This window comes from Aotus nancymaae, unplaced genomic scaffold, assembly GCF_030222135.1.
Source record: "Aotus nancymaae isolate 86718 unplaced genomic scaffold, 86718_ANA_hifiasm-v0.15.2.pri h1tg000029l, whole genome shotgun sequence".
Classification (NCBI taxonomy): Eukaryota; Metazoa; Chordata; class Mammalia; order Primates; family Aotidae; genus Aotus; species Aotus nancymaae.
In genome coordinates, this window is record NW_026988442.1 from 76164793 (window position 1) to 76188248 (window position 23456).

The 23456-nt window shown below is 38.2% G+C and overlaps 1 protein-coding gene across 13 annotated transcripts in view; it reads right to left on the reverse strand.

Annotated features, from left to right (window-relative positions):
• Nucleotides 1-23456, reverse strand: part of R3HDM1 (R3H domain containing 1) — a 123068-nt gene that overhangs the window by 36686 nt on the left and 62926 nt on the right. For all 13 annotated transcript variants that reach the window (XM_064382811.1, XM_012468470.2, XM_012468464.2 and 10 more), the window contains 2 exons: nucleotides 14537-14691; nucleotides 12430-12581 (listed from right to left, as the gene is read on the reverse strand). In XM_064382811.1, coding sequence (XP_064238881.1) covers nucleotides 12430-12581; nucleotides 14537-14691 — 307 coding nt within the window. The remainder of the gene's footprint in view (nucleotides 1-12429; nucleotides 12582-14536; nucleotides 14692-23456) is intronic.

Consider the following 23456-nt stretch of genomic DNA (forward strand, 5'->3'; position numbering starts at 1 on the left):
ATTTTTCAACAACAGAACCTCACTGAGAGGCTGAGGAAGTACCACAAATATTCTGTGTGATCAATTACGCATAAAAAGAAGAGGTTTTTTGCATGAGATGTTACCTCTCTCTCCTATTCCTTGAAAGTACCTACTTAAATAATTTAAATCCAAAGTATTACTATTATCACTTATGTTGGTCAGTTCACAAAAATGAAATAGGTACAGCACCCTCTTCCCTTCTCCTTTAACACTTTTTGTGAATAAATAAATTTACTAATAAATTTGCTAATAAACACATGCCTACAAAAATGGTAAAAAACAAAAAACAAAACAAAACAAAAAAAACCCTCTTTTATATCCACTAAAGAAGAAATGAATGATCTGAAAAGGCAATGTTTTCGCAGTGAAAGTAACTTTTTTTCTTTTGCATTTTATTCCTTCAACATTATCTTTCTTCATTCTGTTAGTGCTACAAAATCATACCTAGGTTATCAGTGCAGATACGCTGTAGAGTATATCGGTTTGCTCAGTTTAAAAAATATTTTTATTGGTGTAAGAACACTTAATACAAGATCTAGCCTCACAGAGTTTTAAGTATATAACACAGTATTTATCTGTAGACACAGTCTTGTACAACACATCTCTTGAACTTACCTTGCATAATCAAAATTTTACTTCTTACTACATTTTATTTCTCTAAGCTAGGTGTTAGTAACTTCATTTTTAATAATGAGAGAAGTGAAACTTTACCAAAAGATATAGTTCAGATTGACAGACTTATTATCAATTATTTCAAAGGATAACTGAGGCAAACAAAAAACTGAAAATGTAAAACTAGAAGCTTAGGAGAAATAAAATGAATACAAGAGAGGATTCACAAGTAGGACAAAGGGGACAGTAGAGAAATACTAGGGTACAAAAATGAGGAAAAACAGACTATGGAGAGAAAAAAGGGAAAAAGACTTGAAAGTAGGTTTTCTTTTTCATAATTTCATAAAGATTCTGTGAAACATTTTTTAAAGGTTTTTTTAAAAAAAGGCTACAGTCTTTTCAAGTTCCTCTCTGTATGCTACCCCTTTGAGAATATACATCAAAGACAAAGGTATTATCCTTTTGAATTTCAAGATAAAAATAGGGAAAATGAAAGGTAAAATAGGAGAAGAATCAGTAAAAATGAGAGCATTTTGAAGATATCCAACTCACTTGCCCACTTTTGAAGATTCTGCCGGTATCAAACTAATTTTCTCTCCACAGTAAGGACTGAGAAAAATGTCACAAGTTGTTGTAAAACTAGTGTCCCTGACTAGTACGTACTTTGCTCGCTCAAAGTGACAGTACATGTGACTTATATCATCAGGCTGTGTTCAATCCTAATAAGTAACAACACAATCCAATCCAAACACAAAACTGCCTCAGTGAACTGAAGGGTTGAGCTGAAAGTAGACATAATAATTCAAATTCTGCCTTTCTACACAAGCAGCCTCTGTAAGAAAACAATTTTGCTAAGCAACCCAAGCCAAATAAGACATTTTTCAAAACAAAGGCTCACTTAACTTAGTGTTCTTATAGGAATCTTATTCCTTATAATCTTGCAACAAAATGAAGGCTACTACAATCCATTTAGCATCTTAAACATAGTAAGACTGTACGGATCAAGACCCTGTAGCCTAGAGTTTAAGATACATTTTCCATCTAAGAACTTGAGATCTATAAATTGTTAGTATTTAGTACTTTATATAGTTTTATGTCAGGACACTGGATTTCAGATGAAAATCTACTAACAAACAGTGACAAACAGACATCATGACTTTACTGCTAATGTGTAAAATTTTACTGGGATATAGCTACTTGTGGACAACTGAAGGCATGAATGAAAACAAGACTGGAGGGCTGGTTAGTTTAGGTCAGAGTGTTCCAACTCTTGGTGCCCACTAGAATCACTAGGAGGGCATTAAAAGATAATGTTGCTCAGGCTTAAGATCAGGGCCAGACCAATTATATGAGGATACATAGGGTTGAAATTTCAGTGTCTACATGTAAAATAAAAACAAATACATACTCTTATCCTTTTTAGAAGGACACTGTAAAGACAAATGAGATTCTAGAAATGCAAAAACTTTGGGAAACCTTGCAGTATTTCTTTTTGAGAGAAGTCTTTCTCTGTCATCCAGGATGGAGCGCAGTGGCACCATCTCAGCTCACTGCAACCTCTGCCTCATGGGTTCAAGTGATTCTCCTGCCTCAGCCTCCTGAGTAGCTGGGATTACAGGTGCTTGACACCACGCCTGGCTAATTTTTGTGTTTTTAGTAGAGATGGGGTTTTACCATGTTGGCCAGGCTGATCTCGAACTCTTGATTTCAAGTGATCCACCCGCCTTGGCCTCCCAAAGTGCTGGGATTACAGGTGTGAGCCACTGTGCCCAGCTCTTCACACTATTTCTTGATAATAAAATGTTATTTAACATTTTCTTGACCTTGGGTAACATGATCACACATTTCTTTGGCTTTCAGTTTCACAACAATCCTGTCCACTATGTTTTGTTAAAAACTCGATTATCATATTGAGAAGCCAAGAGAACAGAAAATCTGGAGCCATTTGTTCAAAGATAAAAAGTTTAAAAATTAAAAAAAAAAAAAAAAAGGAACAGAAAAAAAATCCCCCAAAACCGGAAGATAAACTTGCTCATCATCTCATGAATCCACCAATCTAGCTGCCTTTCCATGTTTTTCATAACTTCGTCATGCATTTTCGATGTTACTTTAGGACTTTCTGGAGTGGCCTCACATATACATCTGTGAATTTCCTCTTTTTCTGGATGTACTGTTTTGTTGATTCATTAACATTGAACTGATAGCCAATACCAGCTCATGCCTGAACAGACAGCAGAGCTTTCTTGTGTTTAGTAACGCAAGACAGAAGATCAGCATTGTGTTTGAGAGCCATTTCAAACAAAACCCAAAAAAATGTGAACAACGTGGCACTAAATAGACTGAAAAGGGCAATTGTTTACAACAGAAGAACTGAAACAGGGTGGCAGCATGTGCCTTGTTTGACCTCAGCTGGGAATGGCTTGCCTGATGACTGAAACTTTTTTGCCACACTGAATGTGTCCAGGAATGAAAAAGAAAGTGCAATGAATATCAATTTAGGGGTTAAAAATAATTTCAGCAAATAGGCAAATTTACAAATACAAAATCTACAAATATTGAGAACCTGCTACACATATTTTTCTTTATGTAACTCTGAAAATTAATGTGATTTATTTTTCATTTCTCAGCTGAGCGTTCTTGTAAAAATGTAGACTCCAAATTCAGTGAGGTAAACAAAAAGATAAATTTTCTTAAACCAAAAAAGGTAGTGTCTTTGAAGAAGTATTGGTTTGACCAGCCAGAAAAGAACAATGGCGTAGACTCAGGTTACACAGAAAACATATTAATCAGAAAAAAAGTCACACTAAAAAAATTCACATCTTATTACATTTAGTCTAACTGGGAGTAACAGCCAAAAAAAAAAGATTTGTTGCTTTAAGGATAAATTAATGATTCTGTATAGTTTCTTCCAGCTTTCATACTTGCTTTTTGGAGAAGTATACACTCATCACAATGATCTGGAACAGAGCTCAGAACCAGGTAAGTGCTAAAGGTATGTCAACTATTAAAATGGATGTCACAAATCTCTCAAAGACACCATAACCCTTTTTTTTTTAAACACGAGACCTACCCTTTTAACAAAACTTCAAGTGTACAACACAGTATGACTATAGGCAAAATGTTAGTATAGCACATCTCCAGAATTTATTCATCTTGGATAAAAGAAATGTTATATCCACTGAAGAGTAACTTTCCACTTCCCCATCCCAGCAGCCCGTGGCAACAATCCATTCTACTCTGCTTCTACAAGTTTGACTATTTTATGTATTTTTTGAGACAGAGTCTCGCTCTGTCACCCGGGCTAGAGTGTAATGGCACTATCTTGACTCACTGCAACCTCTACCTCCCAGGTTCAAGTGATTCTTGTGCCTCAGCCTCTGGGGTAGCTGAGACACCTAGCACTACCATGCCCAGCTAATTTTTGTATTTTTAGTAGAGATGGGGTTTCACCGTGTTGGCCAGGCTGGTCTTGAACTCCTGATCTCAGGTGATCCATCCGCCTCAGCCTCCCTAAGTGCTGGGATTACAGGTGTGAGCCATTGCACCCGGCCAAGTTTTAGAGGTCATACTATGGAATAAGGCAGTATTTGTCCTTCTGTGACTGGCTTATTTCACTCAACATAATATTCTCAAGGTTAATCCACATTGTTACCTATGGCAGGATTTCCTTCTTTTTAAAAGGTAAATAATGTTCCATCACAGTACATACATAACCTTTTTTCCTTTTTTGAGAGAGGGTCTGGCTCTGTCGCCCAAGCTGGAATACAGTGGTATAATCATGGTTCATTGTAGCCTTGACCTCCCAGGTTCAAGTTATCTTCCCACAACTCAACTTCCTGAGTAGAGTAGCTAGAACCACAGGTATGTGCCACCACACTTAGCTACTTTTAAAATTTTTTTGTAGAAATGAGGTCTCCCTATGTGGCCCAGGCTAGTCTCAAACTCCCGAGCGCAAGCCATCCTCATGCCTTGGCCTCAAAAAGTGTTAGGATTACAAGAATGGGCCATACCCCAATTTTTTTATCCACTCATCCATCAATTGACATTTAGGTTGTTTCCACATCTTGGCTATTGTGAATAATGCTGCAATGAACAAGGGAGTGTAAATATCTCTTCGAGATCCTGATTTCAATTCTTCTGCAATAAGTACCTAGAAATATTTGGGATTGCTGGATCAAATGATAGTTCTATTTTTATTTTTAAGGAACCTCTGTAATGTTTTCCATAGCAGCTGCACCATTTTACATTTTTAATTACAAGGGTTTCCTTTTTTCTACATCCTTACCAACACTTATTGACTTTTGATTTTTCGATAATAGCCATTTTAACAGGTGTGAGGTGATATCTCATTATGGTTGTGATTTGCATTCCTCTGATGATTAGTGTTGTCAAATATCCTTTCACTGGCCTGTTTGCCATTTGTATGTCTTCTCTGGAGAAATTTCTATTCAAGTCCTTTACCCAATTTTTTTTTTGGGGGGGTCTGGTTATTTATTTTTCCTGCTAAATTATAGAATTTCCTTATATATTTTGGGTATCAGATATATGGTTGGCAAATTTGCAATTTCCATACACAAAGTTCTAGACGTGTAATTCCTTACACCAGTTCTGTAAGGCATTATTTCCGTCTTACAAATGAGAAAACAGAAGTACAAATAAGTAACTTGTCCAGGGTCACACTGGCTTGAAGACAGTTTATATGATTCCAAAGCCCATGTTTTTTCTAACCACATCATGCCACCTAATAACTAATGTTTAATGGCATGAGATTTAGTTATCTGAAAAATTAGCTTATTTGGACCAACATATTCCCTGGTATCAGATCAGTGGGATTCCATAATGAAGAGCCTCAATGAATATAGCATGTATTTGAAGAAATTTCTTAGATGTACATCTGAGAAAATGGCGGAAGACTAACCAATCAAGTACAGTGTGGTGAATGAAATAGACAAGCGAATACAGGCTGGTGGAAAAAGTTCGGTTTATAGTTGTAATAGTAAATGTGAATGGATTCTCCCACCACATGTCAGACATGATGTGGTCATACAAAAAACCAAACCAAGTTGTAGCCATTTTATATTTAAAACTATTTATAAACTCAATTTGAGTGTGTGTATGTGTGCTATTTCATTCATGTCACAGTACCATATCTGCGTTAGTATATAAATAAGCACAAGGAGAAAGTGAGGAAGGAAGGATAGAAACCAGGAAAGAAATATGGGTTAACTAGCGTGTGTGTGGGGGAAATGGTCCAGTGGTAGGGTAGGGAGAGAGAAGGAGGTTAGGACAATAAAAACTGCCTGGATGACATAATCTCATTTACATAAAATTATGTTTGTCAAGAAATTAGAAAAATAAAAAAGGATGTTTTAGATTAGTATTTCCTAATCTAATGTTCATGATATGTTTTTAAGAAAAAATAATACATTATTTTTGATAATGACATATAATATGATATATTATTAAGAAAAAAATGCAGGCTGGGCACAGCGGCTCATGCTTGTTACCCCAGCACATTGGGAGGTAGAGGTGAGAGGACTGCTTAAGCCCAGGAGTTCGAGACCAGCCTGGGAAACACAGTGAGACCCCACATCTACTAAAAATACAAACAATTAGCTGGGTGTGGTGGTGTGTGCCTGTGATCCCAGCTACTTAGGAGGCTGAAGTGGGAGGATCGCTTGAGCCTGGGAGGAGGTTGCAGTAAGTCCTGATCATGCCACTGCACTCCAGCCTGGGTAACAGAGTGAGATGTCCAAAAAAAGAATAAAATGGGGATGGGGGGTGGAGTAGGGTATGACGATTATTTTTCCCTTTACACGGCTCTGTATTGCTTCACTTATATCAACAGCATTATTTGTTTTGTAATTTAAAAAAAAATTGATGAAAAATTTAAAAAGCTTAGAGAGGTTACAGAAACAAAATAAAATTGAGGCCAACAGTTAATGATATTATGTACATACACACATGTGCAAGCTGGCTTTTGACATTTAAGAAATGTGTTCATTCACTATAGATTTACCAAGCTCCGACTTTATGCCGGGCCCTGTTTTAGGTGCTTGAGTATGTATGTATGTTTTTACGTATGTATTTATTTATGAGACAGAGTCTTACTCTGTTGCCTGGCCACTGTGCCCAGCCGGTGCTTCAGCAATTAGATCAGCCCCTGCTTTTCAGGTAAATATACTGAAATATGTAAGATAAAATATAATTTATATAAACCACTAAATCTAGATTTCTGAATTGCCTCTAAACATTAGCCCTTAGATGGTAATTCAATTATCTCATTAATAAAAATTACCAGTAGTTGACTTTTTAATGTGATGGTTCCAAGTAAACTTGAAATATTATGGTGATGTGTCTATTAAATACTGCCCAGAAGCAGAAATAACATTTTCTGTAAAGAATGCTGCTATGTTTTAAAAAATGCCATTAGTTAATTACAAATTGTTTTTTCTGCACCCAGAGATCTTTTATTAATTCTGTGTTGTTTTTTTTGGGGGGATAGGGTCTCACTCTGTTGCCCAGGCTGGACTGCAGTGGTGCCATCTTGGCCCACTCCAACCTCCACCTCCTACGTTCAAGCGATTCTCCTGCCTCAGCCTCCTAAGCAGCTGTGATTGCAGGCACCCATCACTGTGCACGACTAATTTTTGTATTTTTAGTGGAGACAGGGTTCTACCATGTTGGCTAAGCCAGTCTTGAACTCCTGACCTCAAGTGATCCACCTGCCTTGGCCTCCTAAAGTTGCTGGGATTACTGGCGTGAGCCACTGTGGCCAGACAGAGATCTTTAATTAAATATGTACATGACTTGACTTCCTACCAAGTAACTAGTCCAAAATATACCAAGATATGAGTCTGACAGAATATACATTCCCTGCTTCACGTACAACCCATTCAATTTCTCATATTGGTACTCTGTACTTGGAACAGATCAGTGCTAGTTGTCATATGGTGACCAATCACTACTGTCAGCTTACACCCACCTTATTTCAAGTTTATCTGCCTCATTTGGGTCACAGCCCCAAGCTGTGAGTAATTCCAAAGACTTTTTTTTTTTTTTTTGAGACAGAGTTTCACTCTTGTTGCCCAGGCTGGAGTGCAATGGGGTGATCTTGGCTCACCGCAACCTCCGCCTCCTCGGTTCAAGCGATTGGATTCTCCTGCCTCAGCCTCCCGAGTAGCTAGGATTACAGGCATGTACCACCACATCCGGCTGATTTTGTTTTTTCAGTAGAGACGGGTTTCTCCATGTTGATCAGGCTAGTCTCAAACTCCGAACCTCAGGTGATCTGCCCGCCTTGGCCTCCCAAAGTGCTGGGATTACAGGTATGAGCCACTGTGCCTGGCCAAAGACTTTTAAATTTAATTTTATTTTTTTGAGGGAGAGTCTTCCTCTGCTGTCCAGGCTAGAGTGCTGTGGTGCAATCTTGGCTCACTGCAACCTCTGCCTCCCAGATTCAAGTGATTCTCCTGCCTCAGCCTACCGAGTAGCTGGGATTACAGGTGCTTGCCACCATACCTGGCTAACTTTTGTATTTTTAGTAGAGCTAAGTTTTGCCATGTTGGCCAGGTTGGTTTTGAACTCCTGACCTCAAGTGATCCACTGTCTAAGCTTCCCAAAGTGCTGGGATTACAGGCGGGAGTCACCATGCCCGTAACCAAAGACTTTTAATTAAGATTCACATTGGAGGTTGTTGGGGAATCTCATCTACCTTTTAATTTCTGTGCTCCAGGCTATCCCTCAGGCCAAGGCCAAGGCTCTTCAACTTTTTAAATTTTCTTCATGAAGCAGGGCCAGGGACTAAAACCAAGGATCTTTCCATAGTGTAGTCATGAGTACCCACCTGACAGCTTTTGGATTCTGCGTTATACTTAAAATAACGCTCACTACAGAGGCAGGCATATAATTATGCTCTCTCATCTGTAGCCACACTCTTATGGCAAGCTCTCTTACAAGTCAAGCACACAAAATCTTTTTTGTTTCAAGGGATTGACAAATATAACAGACATGAAAAAGTCTGGAAGCCTAAGCCATCTTATATAGGTTCTTATAGGCTTGATATCCTTCCCTCATGAAAGCCCCTCTTCCCAGTATGCAGGCCTTCAGAGGTAACTTAGTACCCATCTCTCAGCCTCTGCCCTACATAGAAATGATGACTTTGGTAATAATCTCTGAAAAATAAAAAATTAAACTTTGGTTTAAAAAGTAGATAATTCAACAATTTTCTCACCTTTCATTTCACCCTACTTTCGCACAGAATTCTGCCTCTGACAATTCAGAAACTGAACTGGCATTCCAGATCCCAAACTTAGATTTATCAGGGTAAAAAACTCAGATTTGGAGGTTTTTTTCCCTTATTTATGAAATTTAAACTTATACAACAAATGGGAAATTTAACCAAGTACATATTTCTATTTTCATTGTGCAGTGGTTTTGCCTCAAAGGACCTACGATTCAGTATGATATTAAATTGCAAGGTTGCCTGAGAGATTCACAACCAATCTGCCATTTAAAAAGCCTAGGCCAGGCTGGGCACAGTGGTTCACACCTGTAATCCCAGCACTTTGAGAGGTCTGGGTAGGTGGATCATTTGAGGTCAGGAATTCGAGACCAGACTAGCCAACATGGTAAAACCCCATCTCTACTAAAAAAATGAACAAACAAAAAAATTAGCTGGGCATGGTAGCACACACCTGTAATCAAAGATAATTGGGAGGCTGTGCCAGGAGAATTGCTCGAACCCAGGAGGCAGAGGGTGCAGTGAGCTGAGCTTGCACCACTGCGCTCCAGCCTGGGCAACAGAGTTAGACTTCGTCTCAAAAAATAAAAAAAGCCTGGGCCTCCTTAATCATGTACTGAAACACTAGCAGCCATAAAGATGGAAGGAGAGAGAAAATATGTGAGATCCTCTTGGGGGAGGGTGAGTTCTGACAAATTCAGAACTAAGCCCCCGTTTTCCAGTGCAACAAGGTATGTCAATCTCTTCTCTACCCCCAAATGACATCCGAAACCATAACTGAATGACAACATCTTATGTATGTATGTATGTATGTATGTATGTATGTTGAGACAGAGTTTCCCTCTTGTTCCCCAGGCTGGGGTGCAATGGGATGATCTCGGCTCACTGCAACCTCCACCTCCCAGGTTCAAGTGATTCTCCTGCCTCAGTCTCCCAAGTAGCTGGGACTACAGGCGTCCGCCACCATGCTGGGCTAATTTTTTGTATTTTAGTAGAGACAGGTTTTCACCATGTTGGCTAGGCTGGTCTCGAACTCCTGACCTCAGGTGATCCACCTGCCTCAGCCTCCCAAAGTTTTGGGATTATAGGCATGACCTACTGCCTCCGGCCTAACAACCTCTTATCAGTGATGGTAACTTGGTCCCCATTCTTTTTTTTTTTTTTTTCTAAAAAGAAAATGCCCTCATACTTTATTTTTAATTTTCTCATTGAGATAAAATTTACATTACATAAAATTCAGAATTTTAACCATTTTAAAGTGTACAATTCAGTGGGATTTAGTATATTTACAATACAGTAAAACTAACATAACTATTTAATTCCAAAACATTTCCTCCATCCTAAAAAGAAATTTCATACCTTCCAATATCCCTAAGGGATATCCAATATCCCCCACCTCCTGGTAAAAACTACCCGACTTTCTGTCTCTGTGGATTTGCCTATTCTGTACATTACACATGAATGGAATGATACATTGATACATTATGTGGCCTTCCTTTTGTGGCTTCTTTCACTTAGCAAAATGCTTTCAAGGTTCATCTATAAAACTTTATTCCTTTTTATGACTAAATAATATTCCATTGCATGAATATGCCACATTTTATTTATCCATTCATCATTTGACAGGCATTTGGGTTGTTTTTACTTTTTGGCTATTATGAATATTGATATTCATATGAAGATTTGTGTACACACTTTTACGAGAACATGGTTTCTGATTTTGGAGGAGTATATTCCTAGGAGTGGAACTGCTAGGTCATATAGTAACTATATATTTAACTTTGAGGAACTGCAAAACTATTTTCAACAGCCGGTCCCCATTCTTAAAAGGAGGAGAGCTGCCCCTCTGGCAACCACCCAGATGAAACAGAGGGCTAACCTAATCAGTCTGCCAAACTTAACCGGCTTTGCTTGCTTTTAATCGTTTACTTTTAGCTAATCTTAAAACTCCCACTAGGAAGTCATGTGGCCAAGCAATACATAACTAAACTCTCATATTTTCTTTTCTTTTTTTTTTTTTTGAGATGGAGTTTCGCTCTTGTTACCCAGGCTGGAGTGCAATGGCGTGATTTTGGCCCACCGCAACCTCTGCCTCCTGGGTTCAGGCAATTCTCCTGCCTCAGCCTCCTGAGTAGCTGGGATTACAGGCACGCGCCACCATGCCCAGCTAATTTTTTGTATTTTTAGTAGAGATGGGGTTTCACCATGTTGACCAGGATGGTCTTGATCTCTTGACCTCGTGATCCACCCGCCTCGGCCTCCCAAAGTGCTGGGATTACAGGCATGAGCCACCGCTCCCGGCCACTATTTTCTTTATAGATAGCATTTCTGACTGTGGGTAACTACATAACAGATGTTTAAAGCTGTTTTCCAGGACCTAGGGGGCAGCTCATGTCTAGTTCAAGCTGGTTGAGATCACAAACCCTTCAACTAGGCCTGCGCAGGTACCCAGAGAGTGACCTTTTGGCGTAAGAGGGCCTAAAACTCCACCCTCAGATCATGCTAACACCATTTTCTGCACACATGTCCTATGAAGAACCATGTAGCTTGATTATGCTTGTGGACAAACCCCAACTACCTCATCTTTCCAATCTGCCAATCACCTTTCCCACCTGTCAATCATATTTTCTCACAATTTAGACCACCCTATTTTCTTTTTTCTTTTTGAGACGGAGTCTCACTCTGTCACCCAGGCTGGAGTGCAGTGGTACGAGCTTGGCTCCCTGCAACTTCTGCTTCCCAGGTTCAAGCGATTCTTCTGCCTCAGCCTCCCAAGTAGCTGGGACTACAGGTGCTCGCCACTCCCCTTACTGATGAAAAATGAGCTTCCCTAAGCCGGAAATATTCCAGCAAGATATTTTGCTGCTAAAGTTATACACAGGAAATACAATCCTTCCAGACCCCTACGAAAATCTTAAATATTACACTCCAATCTCCAGAGCCTATGGCCAACTGTTACTCCATTTGTGTGAGTAAAAGAAGACTGGCCTAATTTTTAGGCACAAGAGAGATTTGACTTGCCTTTAGTTTTTATATGGACTGCTTTGCTTGTGTTGATTTTACTGAAATGAATGAATGAATGAATGAATGAATCAATTAATGGAGACAGAGGTTGACTCTTGTCACCCAGAATGGAGTGCAATGGCACATTCTTGGCTCACTACAAGCTCCGCCTCCTGGGCTCAAATGATTCTTCTGCCTCAGCCTCCCGAGCAGTTGGGATTACAGGTGTGCGTCACCTTGCCCAGCTAATTTCTGTATTATTAGTAGAGATGGGGTTTCACCATGTTGGCTAGGCCAGTCTTGAACTCCTGACCTGAGGTGGTCCACCCACCTCAGCCTCCCAAAGTGCTGGAATTACAGGCGTGAGCCACCGCACCCGGCCAAAAGAAGTATTTTAAAAATAGACTGTATTATAGTTTCTATTCTACATTAGAGAATGTTCTCAAGTAATGCCCCTTAGTCAACTTTAAAACTAGCAACAGACCATAATCCTGGTAAACAATGGGAAGCCGGTTAGTAAACAATGGGAAGATTAGATTAGTCATACTCACCTTAAATTATTTTGTTGACCAGGTGGAATGACACTATAGTAAACAGGCATTCCTGTTGTAGGCATAGATCCTTGATTAGACTGATTAGGGAATATAACAGGCTGTTGATAAGTCTGATGGGCAATTCCTTGAGAACCTTGAGGCAGTGAAACCTAAAATATGAAAGACAATTTCAAGAGAAAAAGGTTTTTTTTCAAAGCCTTGCAAATGTTCATGTTTTTAGCCTCCATAAACTTTTTTGAGATGAAGTCTCGCTCTGTTTTCCAGACTGGAAAATACACAGGAAATACAATCCTTCCAGACCCCTACGAAAATCTTAAATATTACACTCTATGTGTATTCATTGAGTACACATAGAGTATAGTGGTACAATTTTGGCTCACTGCAACCTCTGCCTCCCAGATTGAAGCAATTCTCCTGCCTTAGCCTCCTGAGTAGCTGGGACTACAGGCATGTGCCACCACACTTGGCTAATTTTTGTATTTTTAGTAGAGATGGGGTTTCACTATGTTGGTCAGGCTGGTCTTGAACTCCTGACCTCAAGTGATTCACCCACACTGGCTTCCCAAAGTGCTGGGATTACAGGCATGAGTCATGGTGCCCTGCAGTCTCCGTAAATTTTTAAAGCATGAGCAGTCAGAAATAAGCTAACACTGCCAACAGGCTTTCCTGTTAGCCACATGTTTACACCTGTTTAGATAAAACGCATGTACATTTTATCTTCCCACGTAATTTACTCTCTCCTTGTTGAGATGGATGAAAGCAGTCTTTGGAGTTCTCTCTCTCTCCCTTTTTTTTGTGACTGAATCTCTCTCTGTCATCTAGGCTAGAACGCAGTGGCGCAATCTCGGCTCACTGTGACCTCCACCTCCCGGGTTAAAGTAATTCTTCTGTCTCAGCCTCCTGAGTAGCTGGCATTATAGGTACCTGCCACCACACCTGGCTAATTTTTGTATTTTTAGTAGAGACGGGGTTTTACCATGTTGGCCAGGCTGGTCTCAAACTCCTGACCCCAAGTGATCCATCCGCCTTGGCCCTCCAAAGTGCTGGGATTACAGGCATGAGCCACTTTATCTGGCCCTGGCCTGGAGTTCTTAAAATCAGACTCAGCTATGAAAAACGATTAGGCTAATAAAATAAACTCTCTTGCAGGTAATTCTATAAAGATAAAGAAAGGTAAAACAAATTTTTGAAAATGAATCATATTATATTGAAGATACCTGCTGATTCATGAAATAATAGGTATTTCTGCTTTAGAACTATATATTAAAATCTGTAACATTTTAATGTAAAATTTAATGTAAAACAGAGTCTCCCTGTTGCCCAGGCTGGAGTGCAGTGGTGCGATCTTGGCTCTCTGCAACCTCCGCTTCTTGGGTTCAAGTGATTCTCCTGCCTCAACCTCTCAAGTAGCTGGGATTACAGGTGCCCACCACCTTGCCCAGACATTTTTTTTTTTTTTTTTTTTTAGTAGAAAGGGGGTTTCACCATGTTGGCCAGGCTGATCTCGAACTCTTGACCTCAAGTAATCTGCCCGCCAAGGTATTTCAAAATACTGGGATTACAGGTATGAGCTACTGTGCCTGGCCTAAAATCTGTAACATTTTAAAATAAGAGACATATCTTTGCTTTTTGGAATGGAGAGGAAAGAAAAAATCAGTCATAGCACAGGAAACTGCACATACTTCCCTATTCTATAACTACAGATTTATGTATGGTCTATACTGTATCTCACTATTTTCAAATAACTACTCCTCAACCTCTGTTTTCCATCCTATTTCTCTCTCCCAGCAATGAAGACTTTCTAAGGAGCTGAGAAATAGAATGAGACATTTGCTCATCTACCTATAAACGTAAGACAATGCCAAACAATATTTATTTGCCAATATCAATGTGTTTCAGATAACCTAAACATTAATACAGTAAAGGAATAATGCAACAAAATGAGGATAAAACAAAGCTGCTATGACTAATAAAACTCTTAAGACTATGAAGTATATTACAGAGGTGTTTTTCTTGTATTAAAAGGGTAACACAGAAGATATAGTTGTACACTTAATTTATTCAAAATCATCTTTAACCAAAGTACTTAAAAGAGACAATATACCTGATACGTTGGCACTGAAGTATAGGGGATGACCACTCCTTGAATCTGATTTCCAATGCTGTTGGGTTGGCCACTGACTAGGCTCTGACTCTGGGGTTGCTGAACTCCAACTATTCCTTGGTAGTTTTGCTGCTGGTTGGGTATAACTTGATAACCTGTAATGGCACAATGAGTTAAATCCTGCTCTAAATTCATTTCATCTAATAAGATTTAAACAAAATTTAAGCAAGTACTTTTATGTTCTAAAATGACAAAATTTTAATTAAATGGCAAATCCCTAAAACCATCTATTATGAAATAACATTTTAGCCTACGTTACCTACATTCCCTCACTAAAATATATTGAAATAAAATCTGCCTACAAAGATTTCTTCTACAGCTGTGAAAATTTATAGGGTTATACACTCAGATAACACAGAACAATTATTATTCAGGAAATATTACAATCTTTTATGACAACTAGTTTCTCAGGACCAGGAGTTGCTATATAACATGGGCCCAGAGTAAATGGAAAATTATGTAGGGCCCCTTGTTAAAAAAAAAAAAAAAAAAAACAATTAAGAATTTCAAGTTGGTAACAGCAGAACATTAACACAAGCATGGGGCTCTGTGCATCTGCAGAGGTTCCATTCCCATAAAACGGTCCCTGCTGGGGATTAAAAAAAAGAGCCGGGGAGAGAACCAGTTTTGAATGTGTTGAAGACACAGGCAAATGGAGTTATACAGTAATTTTTTAGATTATTTCTTCATTGTATGATTAAGGTCACTTGACAGATCATTAAACAAATCAAGTAATCTTGGTCACAAAGCAAATACCTAAACTGACCGGTGGTAATTTAAGTGGTAAGATAACAGCATACGTTTACTTTTATCAAGTAAACTTATTTACTTAAATAAGAATCTGCAATGATAAGCTCTAAGTAGTGAATATGGATTGTATTTTGTCTCCTGATCCTAAGAGGATTCTTTCAGATATATTAATTAGCTAAAGACTCCTGTAAATTACTAGATGCTACCCAAAGTTTTTTTTTTGTATTTTAAGGAACTAGGTAAAAATAATCATCTAGCTTCAGAGTACTGAAAAGTTTTTACAAAGATGAACTGAATTAGAGCACCACATATAAAGACTTTAACAGCTAAAGGGCAATGAAATTGTTTCCCTGATAACACCATAAATGTATTTTGTTATCAGTTTTCATTTACATCCTCACTAATTCCTAAAGCAACGGAAAAGACAATTTCGAGTATTGATTATAGACAAGAGCATCACCATAGTTGTCTGGCAGCCTTAATAGTTCTGCTCAAGGACCAAATAATTGAATAAAATTGAGCAACCATCTTCTCTAAAAATGTTAACTACGAAGTGTATCTAGTAATAAAGTGACACATTAAAAATAACAAAGTAAAAATCCTGGCCAGGTGTGGTGGCTCACGCCTATAATCCCAGCACTTTGGGAGGTGGATGGATTGGGTGGATGGAGGTGGGTAAGCTCAGGAATTTGAGACCAGCATGGGCAACATGGCCAAATCTTGTCTCCACAAAAAAATACAAGATAGCGCCACTGCACTCCAGCCTAAGCAACAGGGCGAGACCCCGTCCCAAAAAACAAACACAACCAAACCAACCAAAAACAGAAAAAAACCAAAACCAAAGTAAAAATTGTTATAGTGAATCCCTTAACAGTGAAAGGTTTTTGTAAAAATGATGTTATTTCTGTGGCAACAGTACTTTATGGTCATGTTTCCAATGACTTCCTTCTCACCAATCTAACTTTGTACCAAAGGAAAAAAAAATGTGTATTCTAGTCCTTATCTGTAATAAAGTAGTTATAATATGCTGTTTGCTAAACCTTTATTCCTTGTGAATTTCCTATACTATTTAAACTTAGGCAGGTAAAGGCAGAGAACAGAATAAACTTCTTCATTTTTAATCTAACAATTAACATTTTACACTATTTTCAGTTCATCAAATGACAAGTATTTCAAATTTATACCCCAAATTCCAAACACCATTAAAACATACAATGACAAATTTCCACCCTTAGGAAAATAAAAGACAGGAATGGAAAAGAAATGTGAACATAACACCTTTTATGTGTTGGTAATGCCACCTCAACACATGCATACATCTATTGCAGCATCAGAATTTGGGTTCTGTATAGACTGGGATAACAACTTCTTATAACAGACTTGGCAGAATTATAGTCTACTAAAATGAAAACAAACTATACATCGGGCAGAATTCACTGTAATATGACTTAAAATAATTTGACTTAAAGCAGTCATACCCCTCTAAGAAACTAAAAAAGTTATGCATACTACTTCTGTAATCTATTCAAGAAATATTCAAGGTTATAGGTTGCCTTGAAAGAAAGCTTTAAAAATCACAGCCAATTTATGTGCAAATGTGCTTCTGATTTTTTTTTTTTTTTTTTTTTTTTTTGAGACAGAGTCTTGCTTTGTTGCCCAGGCTGGAGTGCAGTGGTACGATCTGGGCTCACTGCAGCCTCTGCCTCCCGGGTTCAAGTGATTCTCCTGCCTCAGTCTCCTGAGTAGCTGGGATTACAGATGTGTGCTGCCACACCTGGGTAATTTTTGTCTTTTTACTGGAGATGGGGTTTTACCACATTGGCCAGGCTGGTCTCTAACTCCTGACCTCGGGTGATCCACCTGCCTCGGCCTTATACTTATCTAAATTTAACAATTTTTTGAGATTCATCTTGGAGGTCTCCTGCCTAAAATTTTCTATTATGATAAAAAGGTCTGAGACAGAAGGCTTTCAATAAATACCTATAGAAACCATGTCGTGGTGAGTTAATGTGGGGTCAGTTGGGCACTACAACATGGAATTTGTTTTTTTGTTTTGTTTTGTTTTAGAGACGGGGTCTCACTCTGTTGTCCAGGCTGGAGTGCAGTGGCATGTTGGCATGTTCATAGCCCACTGTACCCTCGAGCTTCTGGGCTCAAGGGATCCTCCCTGCCTCAGCCTCCGGAGTAGCTAGGACTACAGGTGTGTACCACCATGCCTGGCTACATCATGAAAACTGCATCGGTAAATTTCCAATGGTATCTTGGTCTTTTTTTTTTTTTTAGATGTAGTCTCACTCTTATCACCCAGGCTGGAGTACAGTGGTACAATCTTGACTCACTGCAACCACCACCTACCGGGTTCAAGTGATTCTCTTGCCTCAGCCTCCCCAGTAGCTGGGACTGCAGGTGTGCACCACCATATCCAGCTAATTTTTGTAGTTTTAGTAGAGACAGGGTTTCACCATGTTGGCCAGGCTGCTTTTGAGCTCCTGACTTCAGGTGATCTGCCCGCCTCAGCCTCCCAAAGTGCTGTGATTATAGGCGTGAGCAACCACGCTTGGCCACCTTATTTTTTAATGGAGTCTAATCTCCATTAATATCCATGATTACTAATTGCCACACACACATACACACATCTTTTACAAACGCCACACACATTTTGAAAATCTGACAACATGAAATACAAAACAGTTGATCTCAGCATCTGGTCATTTGTTACAAAGGGTAGTAAAAAGGACATCATCTGGGTTAGATAAAGATAGATGTGACATGGTCCCTATCTTTGAAATTAGGCATTTTTAGCCACCATACTATATGAGGATAGCAGTATAAACAGAGTCTTATGAATATAAGAGGAAGAAATTAGTCTTGACTGATATTTACGGAGGTAGTGACATTTGAGCTTGGACTTAAAGGAAAAGCTCATTCCTGCAAAAATAAAAGGTTTGGAAAAAGTAACAAACAGTTAATATGTTTGAGAAATGGGGAATAGTCAGGAATGAATGAATATGGTATGTGAAGAGATAAGTGAAAGATGAAGGAAGAACAGAATACTGGTGAAGAAGCAAAGGCTTTACACATAGAAGAGTGATGAGAACAACCAGGAAGTTCTAGATTTTAAAGATTGTGAAAGAAGAAAAAACACTAACATCAGTACTTCATTCAGAAGTAGCATAAATAAGCTAGGACTGAAACTTTGAACACAGTGGAGCTATTAAAAATAATAATGCCAAGCACTTAAAAAAAATAGCCTTCCCTAAGAATCTATCTTATTAATCCCCCTTCATGATTTTGTCCATTCCCTTATACCACATCTCATAAAACTCAATAGGTAACATAAACGTTTTCTGGTTAGTCGTTATCTCATGGTTTCTCTATGTCTTTTTTTTTTTTTGAGATAGAGTCTCACTCTGTTGGCCAGGTTGGAGTGCAGTGGTGTGATTTTGACTCACCACAACCTCTGCCTCCCGGGTTCAAGAGGTTCTCATGCCTCAACTTGCCAAATAGCTGGGATTATAGGCATATGCCACCATGCCTGGCTAATTTTTGTACTTTTAGTAAAGATGGAGTTTTGCCATGTTGGCCAGGCTGGTCTCGAACTCCTGACCTCAGGTGATCTGCCTGCCTTGGCCTCCCAAAATGCTCAGAGTACAGGCGTGAACCATGGCACCTGGCCTGAATTTGAATTTTAAGGTAACATTGGGCTGGCACAGTGGCTCACACCTGTAATCCCAGCACTTTGGGAGGCTAAGATGGGTAGATCATCTGAGATCAAAAGTTTGAGACTAGCTTGACCAACATAGTGAAACCCTGTCTCTACTACAAATACACAATTAGCCAGGTGTGGCAGCGCATGCCTGTAATCCCAGCTACTTGGGAGGCAGAGGCAGGAGAATCACTTGAACCTGGGAGGCAGAGGTTGCAGTGAGCCGAGATCGCGCCATTCCATTCCAGTGACAAAAGCAAAACTCCATCTCAGAAAATAAAAATAAATAAATAAATTTTAAGGTAACATTGGTTTATAAGATTAAACACATTTAACCACCTTTTCATTAAAGTAACATTCCCACGAATACAAGTCACATCAGACTGGAATTTGTGGATTACTCATTAAGTCTCTCCTAGAAAACTGTACAGCAGCTAAAACACAGATTTCATATAATAAACCTCAAGGTGCTTAGGAAGAACTTGAAGAATACAAAACTGTTTAAATTTATATCTAGTATGTAAAGCTTGTAATAAAGGCGTTATTTGAATATTTTTATTTTAAAATTTATTTACTTATTATTATTATTTTTTGAGACACAGTCTTACTCTATAGCCCAGGATGGAATACAGTGGCTCACTGCAACCTCCGCCTCCTCAGTCAGGCGATTCTCCTGTCTCAGCCTCCAGAGTAGATGGAATTACAGGTGTGTACCACCTTGCCCAGCCAAATTTTGTATTTTTAGTAGAGATGGGGTTTCACCATGTTGTCCAGGTTGGTCTTAAACTACTGAGCTCAAAGTGATCCGCCCTCGTTGGCCTCCCAAAATGTTGGGATTACAGGGTAAGCCACTGCATCCAGCCTCAGTATTTTTAAAAATGTAGACTTAACATCTTTTATAACATCTTTTATAAAAACCTTATAGTTCATAAAAGATTTTTATAGTAGAAAATTTGGAAAAAAATACAAAAAGAGAAAAAATCTATATGGGAAAATAATCACTTATAGATACTCCTCATGTACATTTTTATATGTGGCAAGCCTAATTTTCTATGCAGAGAACAACATATATATTCATTTTCATTATTTATAAAAACTGGGTTGTATGACATATAACTATTTCAAAACCTTTTTTCATATAATGCTTCCATTATTCTTTTAAGGAACAAATGTTGAAGTAGAAAAAGTATTATAATATTATTCAAATAAGCAGAACCTGGCCTTGTTTCATTTTCTGACAATTTTGATTAATGAAGACTTTACTGTAGCTTAACATACCTAAGTCTCAAGATACACTTAATTATAGGAGAACAGATAATTACTGTAAATAGTATCAATCAACAAGGACACTTTTGTTCATTTGAACTAAAGACTTATTAGTGAATATAAGCATTGTTATTCAAAATAGGAATCAGAGTGAAAGTTTTTGAGTAGATATACGGTAGCCATACGGACTTGGGGGCTTTAAAAAAGACCAGGTGCAAATAAGTTTATATGATTAGCCCATAATGTCCTCTCTGTGGGAGGGACAGTCCTTCCCTTATTTTCCCCACTACTCCCAAGATTTGTGGTTTACTATTTATGTATTTCCAAGTTGCACTTCCTTGCCTTACTGTAATTAGATTATATTCATAAATTGTATTAAACAATTAGGAAGGGCCACTGCACTCCAGCCTAGGCAACACAGTGAGACACTGTCTCTAAAAATATTAAAACATAACCAAACAAAAGACAACTGGGAAGGAGAAGAGCTGGCTCAAATGGTGACACTATTTCAGGTTCCACATCTCACAGTTCTGTCTTCTGTCTCTCAGTCTGAGTATTTCCATGTGAATCTCCAATGTTCCTCTTTGGGCTTTAGTTCTGCTGTTTTGCCTCACAGACTGCTTTTGCTCAAAAAGTCTGTTGCCACATTCCAGATGAGTCTATAGAAGATTAATCTAGCAGAGTTTTCATAGATATTGGCTGTCTTCTCCACAAAGTCAAGCCACTTTGCCAAGAAGTCAGACTTTACCCAGTAGGGCAATGCTAGCTTTAACCTGCACATGTTTTATTCGAGGAGAGCTGCTATGTTTTATGGGTGAAGTCTTGAAGTTCTGTGAAGCCATGGCTTTTTTCCATCCACTGAGTAGCATTTCATTCATATTTACATCCAAGGCAGAAAAACCCACCCAGTTTAAACTACACTGGGTAGAAAGTCATCAGGGTCTGAGGAACTTTTCTAAACTATCACAACTAAAATTGTCATTTAACATTTGATGCTCAGTATGACTGGTACCCCAAGAGGGAAATTCTACTGGCATTAGGACAGGTAGATGAATGGCTTTTCCAGAAGTCATGATGAAATGTTTTATCACTCATTCTAATAATTACAACAAACATGTAACAGAATAACTGGCTAAAAAGTATAAAATTTTAAATTATATTCTCTAAAGAGCAGGACATTAAAGATTACAAAAGATTATTGAACTTTTTCTAATGAAAAAGAAAACTGGGGTCTGTGTTGGTTAAAATTACTATAATCACAAGCAAAACTAGAAATACTTGGCTGGAAAGCACTAAAAACAAACAAAAAGCCCCACCATATCATTATCCTAATCCAATCAAAGACAATAATCCTACTGTTGCCTATGTAAGACAAAATCATTACTAATTGTTAACATAAAATAAAGGATCATTTAATTACAGGTATCACTCACATTATGTACATTGCTTAATAAAATTTACATCTTGAACTGTTCAAGTTGCTCATGAATTCCTTTGAACTTTTGTTTAAACAAAGAAATTTCAGACTGCTGGACATAAACTGTTAGAGTGGCACCTAGAGAGGTGGCATTGTGGTTTAGGTTCCTTGTCTAATTATTCAGACAAAAGCAAGAGGGGGTACAGAGTTCTGATAGTGTGTCATAAGTATAGTTTGAAGACTGCCAAGTATGAGAAAGAAAAATCCAATGATCTGGAAAAGAGGGAGAAGGTTGAAGATTAGGAAGGAGAAGTAGATTGCTAGCGAATGAAAAGTACCAACAGGTATAAAAAATGCTACAAGAAGAGTATTTCCAGTATCCTGACACCAACTTGGCTAACACATAAATTATTCTTTCTTCATTAAAAAGTATATTTTAGTACATTAGAATTAAAGAAAATTCTTCCTGTCATACATCTGAATTTAACCTGGAAAGTAGAGGAAAATTTTTTATAGGTATTTGTGTCAATATTGTGGGAAAGCCTCTATTTTGTAGAGTAAGAAATGCCAATAGTAGATGATACCAAACAACAGAATAAATATCCAGATCTCAACATAGACTTTTTTTTTCTCCATTCTGCTTTGTTAAAGGACTGCACCATTGCAATATTATCCCATTTCTTCCAGCACTTTCGGAGGAAAGCACAATCAATACTGCAAGCTGAGAGAACTAGGACAATATAAATTGATGGTTCAGGCACTTCCCTGGAGGGCTCCAAAGAATATTCTATTTTTAACTCTCTTTCACTTTAACGGAGAAGAGAGCAGGAAGGAAAAGCAGTGCTCAGCAGAAAAGTACTGAACAGGCATTAACAGGCTAGTTTTATTTTATATAGGTGATCTGAACTAGTATTTGTTCTAAAGGAAAGCATTCTTAATAACACAGAAATAAAAAAAAAAAAGAATTAAAGAACTGCTTAAAATACCCATGAATCCAAGGTTACTTCACTTAATAGTACCTATTAATTTTTTTTCAAGACTGTGCTTGTATAATAGAAGTGCTGTGAAGGTAATTTTTTCTTTTTTAAAGATGAGCCATTTTACTAAAGCTAAATTTATTTCTAACTAGGCATCTGCAAAACCAATTGTTAAAACCTCAAGCTTATTATAATCTTGGTCTTCTGTCTGTGGCACTATTTCAGTAGGTGGGCAAGTTAAACTAAAGCTAGCCCTATGGGTGTATTTTGAAGGAGATGCAGTTGCTATTGCTATCACACTTCATTATCCCTTCTCATCTATTATCCTCTCTTCTGTCACTCCTGTGCCTGAAATAAACATACACATAAACAAAAACCAATTCTAATAAACCAGCCACACAGAGATTATTGCTCACAGTTGTTTAAATAACTATTCCATGGAACAGTCTACACAACTCAAGGAAATCTGTGGGTACTTACCAGATATATTTGGCTCCAGATTTCAGTGGCGGCAGGTTAATGGAGAAGGGAAAAGGGAAATAGGTGGATTTGTAGGTATTATACAATGTCTGAATCTGTGCTGAATCACACAATACATACTAAGAAATACTCACAGAACCAATGAAAAAACAAGAATAGCCAGAGCCACTATCTAGAAATTTACAAATACAAAATTCCTATTACTTGGATTGAAAGTTGTCAATAAAGAAATTATTGACTTTGTGTCTAGAGGCCCTGTTTGAC